Source organism: Colletotrichum chrysophilum (assembly GCF_026319265.1).
Source record: "Colletotrichum chrysophilum strain AFK26 chromosome Unknown scaffold_41, whole genome shotgun sequence".
NCBI lineage: Eukaryota > Fungi > Ascomycota > Sordariomycetes > Glomerellales > Glomerellaceae > Colletotrichum > Colletotrichum chrysophilum.
In genome coordinates, this window is record NW_026517328.1 from 85849 (window position 1) to 102548 (window position 16700).

Here is a 16700-nt window from a genome sequence, read left to right on the forward strand (position 1 = left end):
GGGACTGGACTTGCCGCCTCATTCAACGGTCCTGCCCGTGCCGCCGCTGTATCTCTAAGCCGACTCTTTTCCCTTTCTTACATTCTTCCCTCCCGAACTTCCCCTCCTACGTACCTGCCAACGCTGGAACACGCAACTATCGTCGTCTTCCTCTGCTTTCCCATCACCACCAGCAACGAACCCCGCCTTACGACGACAGCTTGCGCGCATTGTTTTCCCTTCTTACACAATTACAATTCGCATTGTAAGCTAAGCCGTCTTCAACAAGAAATTATCCGAGGAAGTCGAAGCCGTGCCGTTTTGGTCTTGGCAGTCCGTTTTACCCGTCCCTCGACACTGCGCGTATCAGCCAAGCCCGTTGCGATTCAGCACCTGTCAAACCTCTTGTCAAAGGAGGTGTGAGAGACGGGACTGACCGTTCAGACCCTGAGGTTACCGTCGCAGTTTGTTTTGGGACGAATTTCTGAAGTGGGTGTAAGGGGCTGCCGTCTCAAAAGCCCAGCAAAAAAGCTCAAACAGTAGCTGCAATAAGCTGTGACCCCGGCATTGAAGAAACAGGGAGCGTAGTAGTAAAGCAGAAACCATCTGAAGGAAAGGTACACACACAGACACACAGACACACAGGCACAGGCAGTCAGGCAGAGGGAGAGAGGCAGGATCGAAACGGTACACAAATAGAAACAGGCCCTGCTCTTGGGCTACTGCCGTCGCCATGCCGGCCCCGTATTCCGACAACCTGTACTCCGCCGACGACTCCGATTTCGAGGTCCCGGACGACGACCTCGACGTGCACCTGTCGCCCACAGACGGCTACTTCCAGAGCTCATCGTCGTCAGCGGACAACCTCTACCCTCCGCAACAGGAACAGGAGCTGCAGCAACACCAATATCATCGTCGTGACCACACCACCGACAACGTCACCGACGCGACGCTGCCCACCTCCGCCGGCGTCCCGCATGTACCTAACGTCCTCGTCCAAGATCCCTCTCTGCAGCTGCAGCAGCAAAAGTCCTCAAAGAAGGACAGCGAGGCCAGGGAAGAGACGAGATTAAACACCTCACCGCATACGTACGATCGCGGTACCTCGTCGATCGACAACGACGACTACCACTACGACGACGGGTTCTCTTCCATCGGCGACAGCGTAGCCACGCCGTCCCACACGACGACGTACACCTCCCACGCCCAGAGCTCGTCGTCTTATACGCCGTACTCGCCGTCCACCGACACCCCGCTGCGCACTCCCAGGACACACCCAAGAAGGAGCCTCTTCTCCCATACGCCATCCCTCTTCAACATCCCGCGAGAGGCACCGCCGGCTTACACGCCCTCGCCCACGTCGCCGCTATCGTCGTCATCCCCAAGAGAGTTCAGGAATTACCAGACCTTCTCCCCCGTAGTAGCCATGGGGGCCCCAGAGGAAGCGCGGCACCTGCTGGGCCGCGACCCCGAAAGCATGGGAGGCGATGAGCCCTACCAAGACGACGAGAGGCCGCTGCCGTGGAAGGACAGGGTACTTAAGAGGTTCCCGTGGGCGTCGAGAAGGACGCTGAAGATGGTGCTCTTCGCCCTGTTGATGTTTTCCATCTTTGTCGGCTTCTTAAGTATGTTGAGCGGGACCGTAAGCCACTCGGTAGGTGACATTCTTTTCCAAGACTTTTGTTTTCTATTTTCATCAAAAACTCTGTCACTCAATCTAACACACACCTAGTCTCCCTCAAAGGAGCCCGCCAAGAACTTCGACCCTGTCACCGGCCTCCCAATCAAAGATGGGCCCGAAGCTCCTGCCGAGCCTTCCAATCCCACCACGCCGTCGCAGCCCGGCTCCGGCCCAGCCAGACCTCTCCCCTGGCGGCCTCAGTCCGCCTGCGCCCAGAACGAGCACCGTTTCGAGACCAGAGTCTTTGACGTCGGCTTCGACTCGTCCAAATGGCTGAGCGTCCTACAGACCGTCCAAGAAGGCAAGCAGCCCTCCCACGGCGGCTACCAGACCGACATCACTGGTGACATTGTCGTCCGCCGCCAGCTCTCCGACAGCCCGGGACCGTCGGTCGAGCTCGAGGTCGTCGGTAACGACGAGCGCCTTAACGTCGAGGTCGAGTGGGACGCCAAGATCCAGCAGCTCCGCGTCAAGGCCCCCAACGCCATCGAATGGAGCCAGACCTCGCGCCCGTGCATGGCCATCCGCGCCACCGTCTGGGTCCCCGCCGACGCCGAGCTCAACCAGCTCAAGCTCGCCGCGCTCCACCTCGGCGTGCGCTTCGTCGACGACCTCGCCGTCTCCGTGAAGGACACCCTCGAGATTCGTACGCTCGCCGGCGACGTCCGAGTCCCCGGAGGCACCGCCGCTGATACACCTGCCTACCGCCTCGACGCCCGTAACATCGTCGTGCGCACCATCTCGGGCGACATCGCCGGCGGCTGGCCCCTCTTCGACTCGCTCAAGATCCGCTCCGAATCGGGCGACATCGCCGCCGCCGTGCAACCCAAGCCTGTCCTCGAGTCGCGGCCGCTGCCTGCCGTGCTCGAGGTCTCGTCCGTCTCGGGCGACGTCTTCGTCAAGCAGCCCCTCGAAGAAGCTGCCAAGAGCGCCAAGCCCGACACTGTCATCCCGCCGCGCAACTACATCACCACCATCGAGACGAAATCCGGCATTATTCGCTCCTGGGCCGCCTTCAGCACTGCCGCATTCATCAACTCCGTCTCGGGAGACATCGGTGTCACCCTCCTCCCCGTCTACGACCTCAGCCTGCTCCCCTCCACTACGGCGGCGGAGCCCGAGCTTGTGACCCAGACCAAGTCGGGCGCCATCGCCGTCACCGTCCTGGAGCCCCTCTGGGTCGACATCGCAAAGACTCTCTCACAAGGCGAGAGGGAGAAAGAGAGGGCTGACCCCAACCTCCCCGTCGACATCCCCACCAACCCGCTCCCCGTCCCCGACATCCCCGCCAAGATGCCCCGCATCCCGCATATCCCCAACATCCCCTTCATCCCTATCGGCGCGCGCGACCCGTACCGCAACTTCCCGGGCTCCGACCGCCGCTGGAGCGATCTCATCCCCAAGAGAAGCAATCCTTCTGTCACTGAGGTCTCCTCTTCATCCGCCAGGCAGGCAGTGGCAGCGCCCCCGCCCATGCGCCACCTCAAATCTACACACGATACGATCAGCGGCAACCTCAAGATCGTCTATCCAGGCTCGTGGGAGGGCGCTATCGACGCCACGAGCGTTAGCGGCGACATCAATATCCGCGGGCAAGGGGTCAAGTTTGACAGCCACACGAAGATTCCCAAGTCCGTCAAGGCGCACAAGGGCCAAGCGTGGACGTGTTCCGCAACGCTGAAAAGTGTAAGCGGCAGCGAGGAGCTCATCATCGGTCCGGCGTGAACTGCCTCGAGGAGTTGAGGCTTGTTCCGTAATATTGCATACGAGAAAATGAACGCAAGGAGGGGAGGGGTATCCAGATATGCGGGAAATATGCTGGATGAAGAAGCAGACATGAGAATGCGGCATATCATATGAATAATACCAGTCGTTAACGATTCAGGATTTGGAGTCTTTTTTGGTTGGGGGGTTTGCGAAATACCGGGCACAATCATCACCCTCAATATCTTTTAGTCTAAATAAATCATTTCATATATACCTATATTCATAAGCCATGTGTCCAGCTACATCCCGCTGAACCAGTCACGCACTCGCGCAAAGGGGGTATCATTTTTTGCAACAGCCTCTCTCCCAAACTCCATATCCATCGGCCCTGACGCCGCCACCCTCTTCCTCCTCCTCGTCGTCCTTCGTCTACGCGGCTTCTCAACCTCCACAAGCCCCCGAAACCGCTCCTCGTCCCCTTTATCCAACAACCCCCACTCCACCCTTCGATACCTCGCCTCGACCTTGACCCAGCGCTCCATCCCCGGCAAGTGCACGCCCAGCGTCGGCAGCGCCAGCATCCTCAACACCTCCTGCCCTGTATCCTCGTCCCTGTTGACCGCATACAGCGCGGGCAGGGTATACCGCACCTTCCCCGGCGCAAATCGCTTCAGCGTGCCCTCCAACCTGACCCTCTCTTCATCACTCCCCAAACTCTCGCGGAAGGCCTTGGCGTGCTGCGCGGAGAAGGGCAGCACCCTGAACACGGAGCGCACGCGGCCGCGCACGCGGACCCAGAAGCGGCCGTCCCAGAGCTGGAAGCGGCGCCATTTGTGCCAGCCCGGCCCGGCGTGCGCGGGGACGGGCAGCGGCTCGCGGTGCAGCTGGTGCAGGAACTCGAGCTGCGTGAGGCCGTTGGCGGGCAGCGTTGTGGCGTGCCCGTTGGCGTCGATCCAGGTGCAGCCCGGGCGAGGGCCGGGCGGGAATTGAGGGAAGTTGCGGTTGACGCCGGCGCTGGTTGTGACTTGGGTCACGGACGGGAGCGGTTGCAGGGAGGGGTAGGGCTCGCGGACGAGGTACCATTTTGAAGGGGAGGAGCCCGGGACGGGGAGGAAGAGGACTGCGGCGTGGTTGAATGCCTTCCGCGGGGAGGGAGATGGGGAGGGGTAGAGGGCGGGGAAGAGGCGCGCGACGACGGTTTGGAGGGAGGAGAGCTGGGCGTATTGTTTGTCTGGGGAGACGAAGGAGAGCAGGCGGCGGACGATGAGCGCGGCGATGGTCCGGCGGTGGGATATCCGCGCCTCGCGCCTCGCCTTGGCAGCATGTCTCCGTCGCGGGGGCGGCACGGCCATGGACGGCAGGCTGACGACGAGGGTGCCCACGTTCGGCTCAAAGTCGCCCTCCACGGCGCGCAGCACCCACCGCTCCGCCTCGGCCTCCTGCGCGCGGATCCGCGCGTCGCATCTTGCCGACAGCCGCAGCACGTTCTCCTTCCGCAGCGCCCGCGGGAGCGCATGCCCCTTGACCATGTGCCGCACCGCGTTGCGCAGCGTCAGCGTCGGGTCGGCGTTCGTGCGGTCCTCGAACCAGCGGATGTTGTGCCGCTCGCACGTCGCGCGCAGCCGGTCCTTGCTGAACCCCAGCAGCGGGCGGTAGATCATCACGCCCGCGTCCTCGATGGGTATGCGCGCGAGGTTGCGGATGCTGCTTGCCGCCCTGGCCCTGGCTTTCGCGGAGGCCGTGGCCGCGACAGGGTCCTGCTCCGCGTACGGCGTCTCGTGCCAGCCGAGCTGCAGCCCAGCGCGCAGCTCGGCGGCGGAGAGGGCGAGGTCGAGCTCGGAGTGCAGCTCGGCGCGGACGTGGTGCCAGTCGCGCTTCGACGGGCGGAAGGAGACCATCGGCATGCGCAGCGCCTGGTCGTCTACATGCCCGGACTCGTGGACACCGTGGATGTCGCCGCACTCTGGTATGGGCGCCTGCGGTGCAATCCCGCGCAGCCCGCGAGAGCCGTGGCCGGCGAGCAGGCGCATGAGGACGGTCTCGTAGTTGTCGTCCTCGTGGTGCGCCAGAAACACGCTCTCGATGTGGCGGTCGCGGCAGACCTTCCCGATGGCGCGGTAGCGGGCGCGGCGCGCGAGGCTCTCGAGGTTCGGGGCCTGCGCGGGGTCGCCCTCGACGCCGAGCTGTTTCCAGACGACGGTCTCGACGACGGGCTGGATGTGACGCAGGGCGCGGAGCTCCTTGGCCACGGCCTGGGCCTCGTCGGCGGACTCGGGGCGCAGGCCGTGGTCGACGATGACGGCGGTGATTTTGGAGAGGGGGTTGTCCGCGATGCGCATGAGGGGGTTGACCTCGCGCAGCTGGTTGAAGAGCGCGGCGAGGGCCATGGAGTCGAGGCCGCCGGAGACGGCGAGGGCGATGCGGCGGGGCTGGACGACGCGGGCGTGCGGGAAGCGCGGGGGCGCGGTGGCGCGGACGACGTTGAAGAACTCGAGGAAGGTTATGTGTTTCGGGACCGCCGGGTGGAGGAGCTGGGATGGGGTGATGAGGGACGACATTTTGGCAATGACATCGTTGGTGGTGTTTGTATGGGTGCTGGCGTGTGTAGTGAGGTAGGTGGTGGTTCGGAAGTGCGTGGTCGTCGGCGGGGAGTTTCTGATCGCGACGGGATCGTGAAGTTGAAAAATGGCAAAGTGGGATGGTGAAGCTTGACAGTTGCAATTGGCGAATCAACGCTGCGAAGCTGGCGTGGGACGAAAGCTTTCCCGGGCGCTCGGGGCAGCACCCGAGCTGGACCTTGCTCAGAAGGACCCCTGCCGATATTTTTTTCCCTTACGTACAGGGGACGAGGCCCGAGGAGGGGACCGATCGAGCTCCGATATCACGGCGATAGCGCAGCAGACAACGAACCCGCCCGCCGCCAGCTTGTACTTACTTCCCCCCCTCCTCCCACGAGCGATGAACACGACGCGACCTTGACCTCCAACCAGGCCTCGGGCCTTTTCCTCAACCACCACCCCACGAATCTCCCGTCCTTCTCGACGATCCTGCCGAAAACCAGCTCCCCCGCGCCCGAGCACGCGACAAACAGAAAAAACCCCTCCCCCCAAAGAACCTCAACATGTCGTCCGCAAACCCCCCCTTCACAACAGCCCTCCTCGCAGGCGCCCTCGCCGGCACGACCGTCGACCTCTCCCTCTTCCCCCTCGACACCCTCAAGACCCGCCTGCAGTCCTCCGCCGGCTTCTTCCCCTCGGGCGGCTTCACCGGCATCTACCGCGGCATCGGCTCCGCCCTCGTCGGCTCCGCCCCGGGTGCCGCCTTCTTCTTCTGCACCTACGAGGGCTCCAAGGGCGTCATCCAGCGCAAGCTCGCCTCCGCGGGCGACAAGAAGTGGACCGACCCCGTCTCGCACATGCTCGCCGCGTCCCTCGGCGAGGTCGCCGCCTGCGCCATCCGCGTGCCCACCGAGGTGGTCAAGCAGCGCGCGCAGGCGGGCCAGCACGGCGGTAGCAGCGCCGCTGCGCTACGGGGGATCCTGAGTTTGTACTCGACGAGCGCGGGGCTTGGCGGCGTGTGGCGCGAGCTGTACCGCGGCTGGGGCATCACCGTCCTGAGAGAGGTGCCCTTCACTATCATCCAGTTCCCGCTGTGGGAGCGGCTGAAACGCTGGGGCCGCGAGAGGAAGCAGAACAAGAACTGGAAGCTCGACGGGAAGCAGACCGAATACGAGGTCTCTGCGGTCGAGAGCGCGCTGTACGGCAGTGTCGCCGGTGCGGCCGCGGCGGGAATTACGACGCCGCTGGATGTACTCAAGACGAGGGTCATGCTGAGCAAGGAGAAGGAAAAGGTCGGAGACGTTTTGAGGGGTATTTATCGACAGCACGGCATCCGCCCCTTCTTTGCGGGAATAGGACCGAGAGTCATGTGGATCAGCATCGGAGGTGCCATCTTCTTGGGAAGCTACCAGTTCGCGGCGAATACGCTTACTGGAGCGGTGCTGTGAGGCGGAGGAGACCTGGTGGTTGCGGACGAAGGAATGAATATGCATTGGAGGCCACTCAACGTGCCTCCCGCCTTGTATGATACGAGCACTTTGCCAAAGAGGCCGTGCTTGCCAACTTTTCCGCTATGTACATTACTAAAAACGCCTAATACCCGTGCTGATAGAAGTCATAGAAACGCCGGGCTGCTTATGCCCGAATGAAGCTTGAGCCACAATTCCCTCTCTGCGGATGGCCTCGAGCCTAAGCTGTCGCATTCGGAGGCGTCTCAGTGCCCTGCGAGGGGGCCGGCTCGGGTTCAGGGGCTGCAGCAGGCTCAGGTGGCGGGTTCGGGATCTCCTTGCGCCCGTTCGCCTTGTAGTAAAGCTGGACATCGCTACTCCCTTTCCAGATATGGGCGCGGAGGGTTGCGAGGGTCATGGTAATAGGTAACAACTGCGATTGTTAGTCACATCCAGCCTTAACAAAGGCAAACCAACTTACCTGGTCATTGCAGTAAAGCTCCAAGTACTCGTGCGGCATGAGAGCGTCTGGCTCGGGGTTCTCGACAGGCGTCTCGATGCGTTCAGCGACATATGCCAGGATCTTCTTCACGCGGAGCATCCTGTTGGCGTTAAGGCGATTGTTGCCGTCCGTGGACGCAATATCCGGCAGGCTGTTTTGCCACGGCTGCAAGACGAAGGAAACCTTCACAGGCTCCTTCGGTGGAATCTGATTCTGAAGCAAAACCTCGCCGAGCCACATCGGGCCCCGCTCCTCAAAGAGGTCAGTTCCTTGACCAATCGTTTCTACGGTTCCTTGGTAGATGTTGGCGCTGCCACCGGTCGTCTCCTCCTGAAGGACGACTTTCGTTCCGGGAGGCAGCTTCAACACAGGCGTGTCATTGGGCAGGCTTGGCGTAATCTTGGTCTCAATAAGCTTGTCCGGGTTCTCGGTCAAGGACTTGTCGTAGTCGTTGCGGATCTTCTGGATAGCCCCCAAGAAACTGTCGTCAACCTCCTTCTCGTGTGTCGACGATGCTTCAGACTCCTCTGCCTTCTCGTCAACGACAGCAGGCTTCTCTGGCGCTGTTGTAGAAGCCGAACGTCCAATCTTCTTGCTTCCGAAGGACATCCCCATCCCCATGCGGAATTTCTTGCCAAACGGTGTGCTGGGGCCCTTTCCATTAGCATCCTTCTCTTTGTCCTTCTCGTCCTTCTTATCCTTGTCTTTCCCCTTCTCTTTCGAATCTGCGTCGGACTTGGCATCAGCAGCAGGCGGTTGTTCTGTTGCAGGCGTGGCTGGCGCCGCGGTAGGCTTTGAAGCACCTTCTATGGGGCCAATAGCACTAGTGAAGTAGTCTTCTTTCTCCGTAGACGGACGGCTGAACTGGGATGACTTCTTGTCGAGGGGGCTAGCAGGGGTTGCAACTCCTTCGGGAACATCCTGAAGCTTGCCCCCTGCGCCAGGTGTAGCAAGGCCAATAGCCATGCCGGGAGTCATCGGGTACTGCAAGCCATTTGCTCGGGGAGTGCCCGTGTTCTCATCCCACGTTGGAGAGCCAGTGGGAATGGCTATTGACGATGGCGGGTTGGCACGGCTTGCTGCCAGCTTACGTTCTACCACCTCGTTGAGAGTTTGACGATACGCCTCGTCACGCTTGATCTCTTCGTCGATCAAGCCAGCAAAGAGATATCTGAGGACCCATTTACCAAGGTTAACTGCAACTGGTTAGCATCCATCAGTTATCAATGTGGGTGAATCTTACTTCTCTGGTCTTCTCGGAATTCGATAGGCTCCTCCAAAGTCAGCTCATCCGCGTACATCTCAGCATCAAAGCAATTATATGGTTCCAAGACAACCGTAAGACTACCGGAGCTGATGTCAATGGAACACCACGGTGCAACTGCCTCCGTAGTGTTAATCTCAGGTTCGACGTCTTCGAGATGCCTTTTGCCAAAGCTTTGAATAGGCTCGCACTACACAAGTTAGTCGTTGCAGTTAACTTCCTTCCAGCCCACGCACCTTTATCAGGTCCCAGAGAAGAACATCGCCTGCCGTATCCAGCGTCAAGACTCTTCTCCTATCATTCAGAAGCTTATGCTTGACTAGTCCGAATTGGCCCTCGATGGTCTCTTCGGGGTTCTGGTTTATGGGTATGGGCTCCGTTCCCTGCGGAGCATTTGCGCCTGCCACAGGAACGGTCTCGGGGGGAGGATTGGTCGGAATAGGGAAAGCTGCCGTGTTGGAGATTCTCAAAATCGACCTTGGCGAGATTTCCTTCTTCGAGGCATCCGCTGGAGGCGGGCTCGAAGGTTGCCTGGGTCTCGAAGCCGTCGAAGCGGCCCTCTGCCGTCTGAATGCCTCAGGGAGTTGCAGATCTGGGCCAGTATCAACATTAGACCACCTGTTGATGGATGAGGTATTTGTCGCCGTCCAGATGTAGTCTCCCGCAGCGACGACTTTGCTGATAGAGTGAGACTCGTGCGCGACAGCAACCGAAAGGCCCTCGTCAATGTCCTCGAAACTTCCCCGCACGTCCGTCTTGACTACGAAACCTGCGCGATCACTGCTGTAGAAGGTGCCCAGCTCAGGGTCGTCTGAAAAGAGTGACCAGACGCTGTCCTCATGCATTGTGAACGTGTACATGCAACGACCGGCCGTGACACTCCACAGCTTGATGGTGTGGTCAGAACTGGCAGTCAGGACCTTGTCGCCGGCCTCGTTGAGTAAGATGCCGCGAATGGTGCCCGTGTGACCGACAAATTTGGTAACCCTGTGGCCAGATCGGGGGTCCCAAAGGCGCACCACCGACTCGGGTCCGCCGTTGGCCATGATGTTGTGGCCGACACTCAGAGCGTAAATAGAACCCTTCTCAGCGACTTCATCACCCTTGGTATCAATCTCGAGAGTCTTTCCACCGCCGTTGAGATCCCATAGGTATATCTTGCGGTCGAAACCGCCTGAGGCAACCCAGTTGACCGAACCGCCTGGGGGTGTAGCCACACACTTGACGTAGTCGGCATGCTCGCCGATCTTGGCCGCGTTATCGTTCGTTTCGGAATGTGGACGCCATACCTTGACGGTGAGGTCGTTGGAGGCAGTGACGACGGCGGAATTGTTGTTTGCGAGGACAATGTCGTTGATCCAGGACATATGCGCCTGGGTCTGGGAGCGAAAGGTGGTCTTGGGCTTCTTCTCGGGCGGGGGTGCGCCGCCCTTCAGGTCGAGGTCGAGGTCCCAGGCGCAGACGACGCCGTCGCGGGCGCCGGAGTATCTACATATCCGAGCGAGCCCGTCAGTGCCTGTCGACGCAAGGTGGGCTTCGAGGCTTTGGAATCGTGTATCGGGTGCTTACAGAATGCCATTGTCCTTGTCGACAGCGAGGCCGTTGACGCCGAGTCTGTGGCCGCCGCCCTGGGAGCCAGCTGGGAGCTCGAGGACTACCGGGACGTCTACGATTAGCACGACTGCCAAGATGTACGGTGGGAGCACGGCAGAGACGACAATCTCGCGATTGCAGAGGTCTGATGCGCTCAACCGCGTGGGCGTGCGGGGTTACGTTGTCGGGCTCAGGGCTGATGCGACGACAAGCGCGGCGGCAGCATACGAGCGGCGACAGCGAAACAGCACAGGCGCAGCGGGAGTGGCAGAGAGACATACCGTAGCTGATCCTCTGGCGCGCCTTCTTGGCCATTTCGAGCGGTAGGGCGGGGCCGGATTACTGATTACGCATGCAAGAAGGTGAGGATGCACTGTGATGGCGATAACACGGTTATGGAAAGCAAAACAGGCAGAAGAAGCAATGGTACTGGAATGACGATGGTGATGGTGCAAAGATGGAGGTTTGGCGGTTAAGGGTACGTAGGGTATGATGTATGGGCAGGCGGCGGGTGGATGGGATGGGCACATCAGACGGGGCGGGAGGATGGGGTGGGCGAGGCTAGGCAAGACGCACCTCCCGTGTGGTGTCGGTGTCGGTGTCACTGCTGGTGGTGGTGCCCATAATCGTGTTGGTGCAGGCGCATGTCGAGTGCTGTTGGTGGTGTTGGGAAGGATCCATCCATCGCTGCGACCTGAGGTCGGGGTAGGTACCAGGGAGGTGCAGCGTGCAGTGTGCTTGCTACCTCTGAGTGTGAGTGCGCGTGGAGGAGGAGTGGGCGGGGTGGGTTTGGCCAGATGCAGGAGCTAGGTGAGGTGGGCAGGGGAGGGAAGGTACCGATTTTATCTTTTCCACGGGAAGCGAGACGTGGACTTCGTCATTTGCATCTCTGCTCCTCCCTCCACGCCCCTGGACAATCAATCAATCTACTCGAGCAATTGAGTTTGTCTGCCTGCACCCTCAATGCCCCAGGAACCCACGCATGTGTCATTGGACCCTTCAGATCGCATATCGCTGCTGGCTGGCTGGCATGAACTCGACGGGACGAACATGTCAGCTCTGGTTCTGGTTGCATGCAAGCTTTGCGTTTCCATTCATGCGGTTCGCTAGCCAGGCATGGCAGACAGGCAAGGTATGTACCTTACAGAGAACACCACCACCTCAGCATCAATCAGCATGACATGACCGGGGGCACGTATCATTCATTGGATTCGTGCAAACACGCATGGCTCGCCGCTAGCGCCCCCAATGGTCCCAGGTGTCAGGTGCGGTCCAATGCTGCATCAGCATCAGGACCCTCCCAATGTCTCCCCCTCAGGTCCCCTCTGAAGAACTGTGCAACATGCATCGGTGGCCCAAAACATGGCGCTGGGAACTAGTCCATCTCCATTCGACGAACCATTCAATCACCTAGATCAAGCTCAACCCCAAGACTCCAGTCACGTTCCAGAAGCACAAAGATGCGCATTGTAAGTTCATTAGTGTCCCTCTAGAAGGTGGCAGGTTGCTAGTGTCCGAATGACAGAAATGCCAGTGGCTGGGGAGCAGCCAATAAAGGCTGGAAAAGGGAAAGAGCCACCCGAAGAAAAGCATGGACCGCCGATCCCCCTCCTTCCTTCCTTCTGCTCGGGTCGGTCCAATGCCTACCATGCCTTCAAAGTCTCCAACGGAAGCTGCCCACCGTCGCCGCCGGTCCTGCCTGCCCCGAAAAGCTGGCTCTGCAAATGGAAAGTCCATGTGGGGCTGTCATCCAACCCGCCCCTGCCCCGAGAGGCCGGCCCATAATGCCCCGCGTTTTTCCTCCGTGTCACACTTGCTTCTGCCAACTCCCAACTCCATCGTGAAATCCAATTCTCCCTTTGCGCATCCACTCCAAGGCCATTGAGTTGTCGATATCTCTCGATGCCCCTCGAAACGTCACAAGCTTCCGTAATTATCCCGCTAACATGTAAGCGAACGTTGCGGTGTCTATCGTAGACATGGATTTCCGATGTCGACACTGCTGAGGCGACCAACTCAATCGTCCAGATCCATACGCTTCGTAGCCGCAACGAGCTGCTGCAGTCCAAGCACGCTGTTCCGAGCATTTTTCTCGGTGACCGCATCGTCCGGAGCGGCATCCCGGGCACGGCGGGCGTCCTCTGCACCCATCGTTAGCTCCAGCTTCTCCCTCTGCGTCAGCGACATCTCGATAGCCTCTTACCAAGCAACTGCTTCAGCTCCTTCTCCTCGCGAATGCAAGTCTTGCAGCGGCCGGTGACGGGGCGGGTTGCCTTCTTGATGTTGCCATCGCAGAGGGGGTGGGGGATCTGCTTCGGCTGCTGGTCAGGCAGGTGGATCGTACGCTCGAGGGTGAAGTTGCGCGACGACTGGAAGAGGGAGCTTCCCCGGGCCGAGGCGCACTTGAAGGTGTTCTGGTAGTGCTTGTGCATGCACTCCACGTAGAGGGTCGAGATGATGATGCACATCTTAGCGGTTGGAAGGGTCTGAGGAGGTCGGGTGAGGTGGGGAGAGGAAGCGGAGGTCGAGGTGAGTGAGTATCGTGAGGCCTCAAGCTGCTATCGTTGTTTCCTTGGGCACCTGAGTAGTATGTGATCCAAGGGCAAAGGCAAGCAAAAAGATTTGTTCAAGTGGCAGTGATGGGTTTGTTCCCGTTGCGCTGTTGCCAAATCGGAAGGAGTGGCAAGTGGGCAGAATCTCAAGGTGAGCTCGAGGTGAGCCTGGACTGGCAGACCATGCTATTGTGAATACATCCTGCGTATTCGTTCCCATACGACATTCACCACTTTGTCACCTATGAGAGCTTTCCAGAGCATATACGAAGGTAACAAGACAGCAATGGCCTCAGAGGAAAGACTGGCTGGGAGTTGCAATTCTCAATCACCTCAGGTCAGGTCTGGTACCTAGAGACACAAGGAAAACATCACAACTCCATTTTGACGAAACTGCTTGATTAGAGCCATTATGATGCTATATGAGTCTTCAACCACACTGACTATAAGATCTTAGGTCCTCTGCTGACCGACTCTCCAACTAAGACCCAACTGAGCATCAGGGGCAGATATATATTTCGACGAAAGTTAGCTCAGCATGCAAGATAAATCACGGGCTTAGCTTCTCTTTTTATGCCCATGTCTAAATCAATATTTTTTGGGCATGATGACATGCCTTACTCTCTCCTCCATGCCATCAGTCCGAACCTGGTCCACCACATCAGAAGCCCGGGGAGTCGTCTCCCTTATTCCGCTAGGCCTCCTCAGCAACGGCCTTTTCCCCGAATCTGAGGGAAATTGATGTCTCGTCGTCGTCTGGAGCAAGATGAGATGGCCGTCTAGGCGCAAATGGCTTTCCGGTCTTGGCTGCAGATGTCGTGATTGCCCGAAATTAAGCTTATATCCTCATGCTTTGGAGAGCTCAAACTCTCGTCTTAGCGTCCGGGACCCCCTTCCCTGCGCCCAATCTAACACCAAAATCGCGACATCTGAAAGAGCCCCGCGGGTACGTGTTCCGCCAAAGAAATTAGATACCGTCTGCAACGGCCAAAGAAGTGAAGCTTGGGATACGTGCCAGCGGCGACATTGACAGTCTAAGATGCCATTCCACGATCACGTCCGGGGTCCGAAACCAGCCCCGAAGATCTAGCGGTCCCCGGGTCTCATTCTCCCACAGCATGCTCCCGTCCCCACAACCCGCGGGCTGTCCGCAGAGGCACGAGTCAAGCGGAGCCCGCACCAGCGCCTCGAATACAGTGAGTCCTCGGCATAGCCATTGCCTTATCGCGACTCTACCTCCCTCGATGAGTCGCCAGGAGTCCTGCAAAGATCTCTAGAGAAGTTGCCAAAACGAACGTCAAGTATCGCGACGAGAGCAGAATTTCTAAAGGCAATTTGAAGATTATAGAACCGCTGAGACGTCATCACGTATCCTAGCTCAACCCTGCCAGCCGCTCCGGCGATGTCTTGCAGGGACAATCAGAACCACGACAGATCGTCGCCATCCGATCATCCTTCCCGCTTTCGCACGTCAGATCGGACCTGCCAGGTATCAGGTCCGGCGTCGTCCCATATATTTAGCTTCCGTGTTTAGTGTGGGAGCCGGCCTGCCGTGTGGGAGCCGGACCCCTTTATCGGGACCTACTCCAGCTTTTCGCCGGCCGGGTCGAGAGAGTGGCGCCGCTCGCACGGCAATCACGACGGGGCATGATTTGTTGCTAACAATAGGTAGATTAAGGAGTAACTCAGTTTGCGCTTTTTTGTAAGAATGGGCTTCGATAGTTGGTAGATAAGAGGAGAAGTCGTCTCTTGCGATGCGTAGTTCTCAGCTTCGTTGTCTTCATCCTCTCGTCGCCATCCCAACACTCGTTTCCATTCGTTACTACATTCTTTTGCATCATATCGCCTCACGCAAAACGGCCTCAAAAATACGCCAAAATGAGATCTGCTGCCGTCCTGTTGTTCATCGCCTCCCCCCTCGCCGCATCGGCTTTTATCGTGGGGGCATACGAGAACATCAATGGGTGCCAGGAGGCCTGCCCTGCATCTGTAAGTAACGACACACATCCAGCCGAGCCCAAGATCTCTCTCACGGAATTTGACTGATAATGTTGGCTTTGGGGGAAATTTAGTGTGATAGCTTTACTTATGATTTCCTGAACTGCACCCTCAGCATCTACCCCGACAACCCCCAGTAAGCCTCTCATCTCCTATGCATTGGTGCCTTCGTAGTATGGAGCGTTGTGCTAATTAATTACCTCTGTAGCGCTTACTGCAACTGCAAAGAAAGACCTGCGAAGAAAAGATCTTCAAGAAAATAAGACGAGTCACGGCTTTGATCGACGCCCCCAGCAACGCATCAATCGGATCGCTCGGTGTCGCGTTCGGTATTTCATGTGGGCTTCTTCCCACAAATTTAGCTTCCCGTCATATTGGATGGGATCCGCCCTATTCCCCAAGGAGATGGACTTTCAGTCCTTCTACTATATGGAATTCGTACACCGCTCGGGCTATTGTGAATATGGAAATGGCGGAACGTGGGACGGGGCTGGCGGCATGAATCGTTGTTTTGTTGATACGGGTCATCTTTGCGGAGTTTGGGGAGTTTACGAGGTCTCCTCGGGGAAGGGAATTCCGATGGCGTTGATAAATAGGAGTCGTTCGTCGTCGTTGTTCGGACAGATAGTCTTCATCCTGCACGCGCAAATCATATTCTTCCTCCAAATCATATCGAAAACTATTCCATCTGTCACCATGAGATCTTCCGCGCTTCTGCTGTTCATCACCTCGCCCCTTGCCGTCTTGGCTTGGACTGGCCAGGTTTACACCACCCAGACTCAGTGCCAGGCGGAGTGCCCTGCAGCTGTGAGTTTGGACACCTAGAAGGTCTTGCTGGGTGTGTTGCTGATGCTTCGACAGTGCTCGAGCCAAAATGGCGCGTATGACGGATGCTCCGGCCCCGGTGTTGCTCAGTCCAAGTAAGTGTCCTAAGCTGGTGTTGGTGTCTTGGTTTGCTGATTATCTCTAGCGTCTACTGCAACTGCAAATAGAGAGATGTGGTTGACGAAGGGTATGAAGGAGATGGGGAGGGTGTGACTAGGACCTTCGACTTCGTGAAGCACTTGTACCTAGTCCTCATCTCACACTCAAATGATCTAAGATATTTAAGTCCCGATTTGCACCGCTTCTTTCACTCAAGCCACACGCAAATGAATGGCGTTGTTGGACTTGCTGCTTACATGACCCATACTTATCGCCTGCCGATTTACCTCGTGAAATGCCGCTCCAGGATATCTCAGAGGTTTCCTTTCAACCTTGTTGAGGCGTGCTTTATGTCGTCATGAATACGAGACGGACAAAACTGCCACTGAACGACAATATGAATGGCTGTCTCCTTACACAACGCATGGACAAGGTCCGTTCAGGCAACTTAGTAGAGGTGGCCGAGGTCCAAACATGAAAACGATATCACCGAC

At 58.3% G+C, this 16700-nt stretch overlaps 5 protein-coding genes across 5 annotated transcripts; 2 read left to right on the plus strand and 3 right to left on the minus strand.

Moving 5' to 3' along the window:
- Window positions 1–712: 712 nt before the first annotated feature.
- Window positions 713–3385, plus strand: COL26b_005852 (uncharacterized protein; the record flags this gene model as incomplete). Its single annotated transcript, XM_053178687.1, has 2 exons — window positions 713–1621; window positions 1712–3385. 2 exons carry the CDS (start codon window positions 713–715, stop codon window positions 3383–3385), a joined length of 2583 nt encoding a protein of 860 aa, XP_053037330.1.
- A 281-nt stretch (window positions 3386–3666) lies between these two features.
- COL26b_005853 (uncharacterized protein) lies at window positions 3667–5925 on the minus strand (the record flags this gene model as incomplete). Its single annotated transcript, XM_053178688.1, has 1 exon — window positions 3667–5925. One exon carries the CDS (start codon window positions 5923–5925, stop codon window positions 3667–3669), a length of 2259 nt encoding a protein of 752 aa, XP_053037331.1.
- Window positions 5926–6488: 563 nt separating this feature from the next.
- COL26b_005854 (uncharacterized protein) lies at window positions 6489–7373 on the plus strand (the record flags this gene model as incomplete). Its single annotated transcript, XM_053178689.1, has 1 exon — window positions 6489–7373. One exon carries the CDS (start codon window positions 6489–6491, stop codon window positions 7371–7373), a length of 885 nt encoding a protein of 294 aa, XP_053037332.1.
- Window positions 7374–7614: 241 nt separating this feature from the next.
- COL26b_005855 (uncharacterized protein) lies at window positions 7615–11047 on the minus strand (the record flags this gene model as incomplete). The annotated part of the gene is made up of 6 exons (XM_053178690.1): window positions 7615–7806; window positions 7855–9071; window positions 9119–9329; window positions 9376–10627; window positions 10709–10877; window positions 11014–11047. 6 exons carry the CDS (start codon window positions 11045–11047, stop codon window positions 7615–7617), a joined length of 3075 nt encoding a protein of 1024 aa, XP_053037333.1.
- Window positions 11048–12748: 1701 nt separating this feature from the next.
- Window positions 12749–13200, minus strand: COL26b_005856 (uncharacterized protein; the record flags this gene model as incomplete). The annotated part of the gene is made up of 2 exons (XM_053178691.1): window positions 12749–12873; window positions 12936–13200. 2 exons carry the CDS (start codon window positions 13198–13200, stop codon window positions 12749–12751), a joined length of 390 nt encoding a protein of 129 aa, XP_053037334.1.
- Window positions 13201–16700: the final 3500 nt, after the last annotated feature.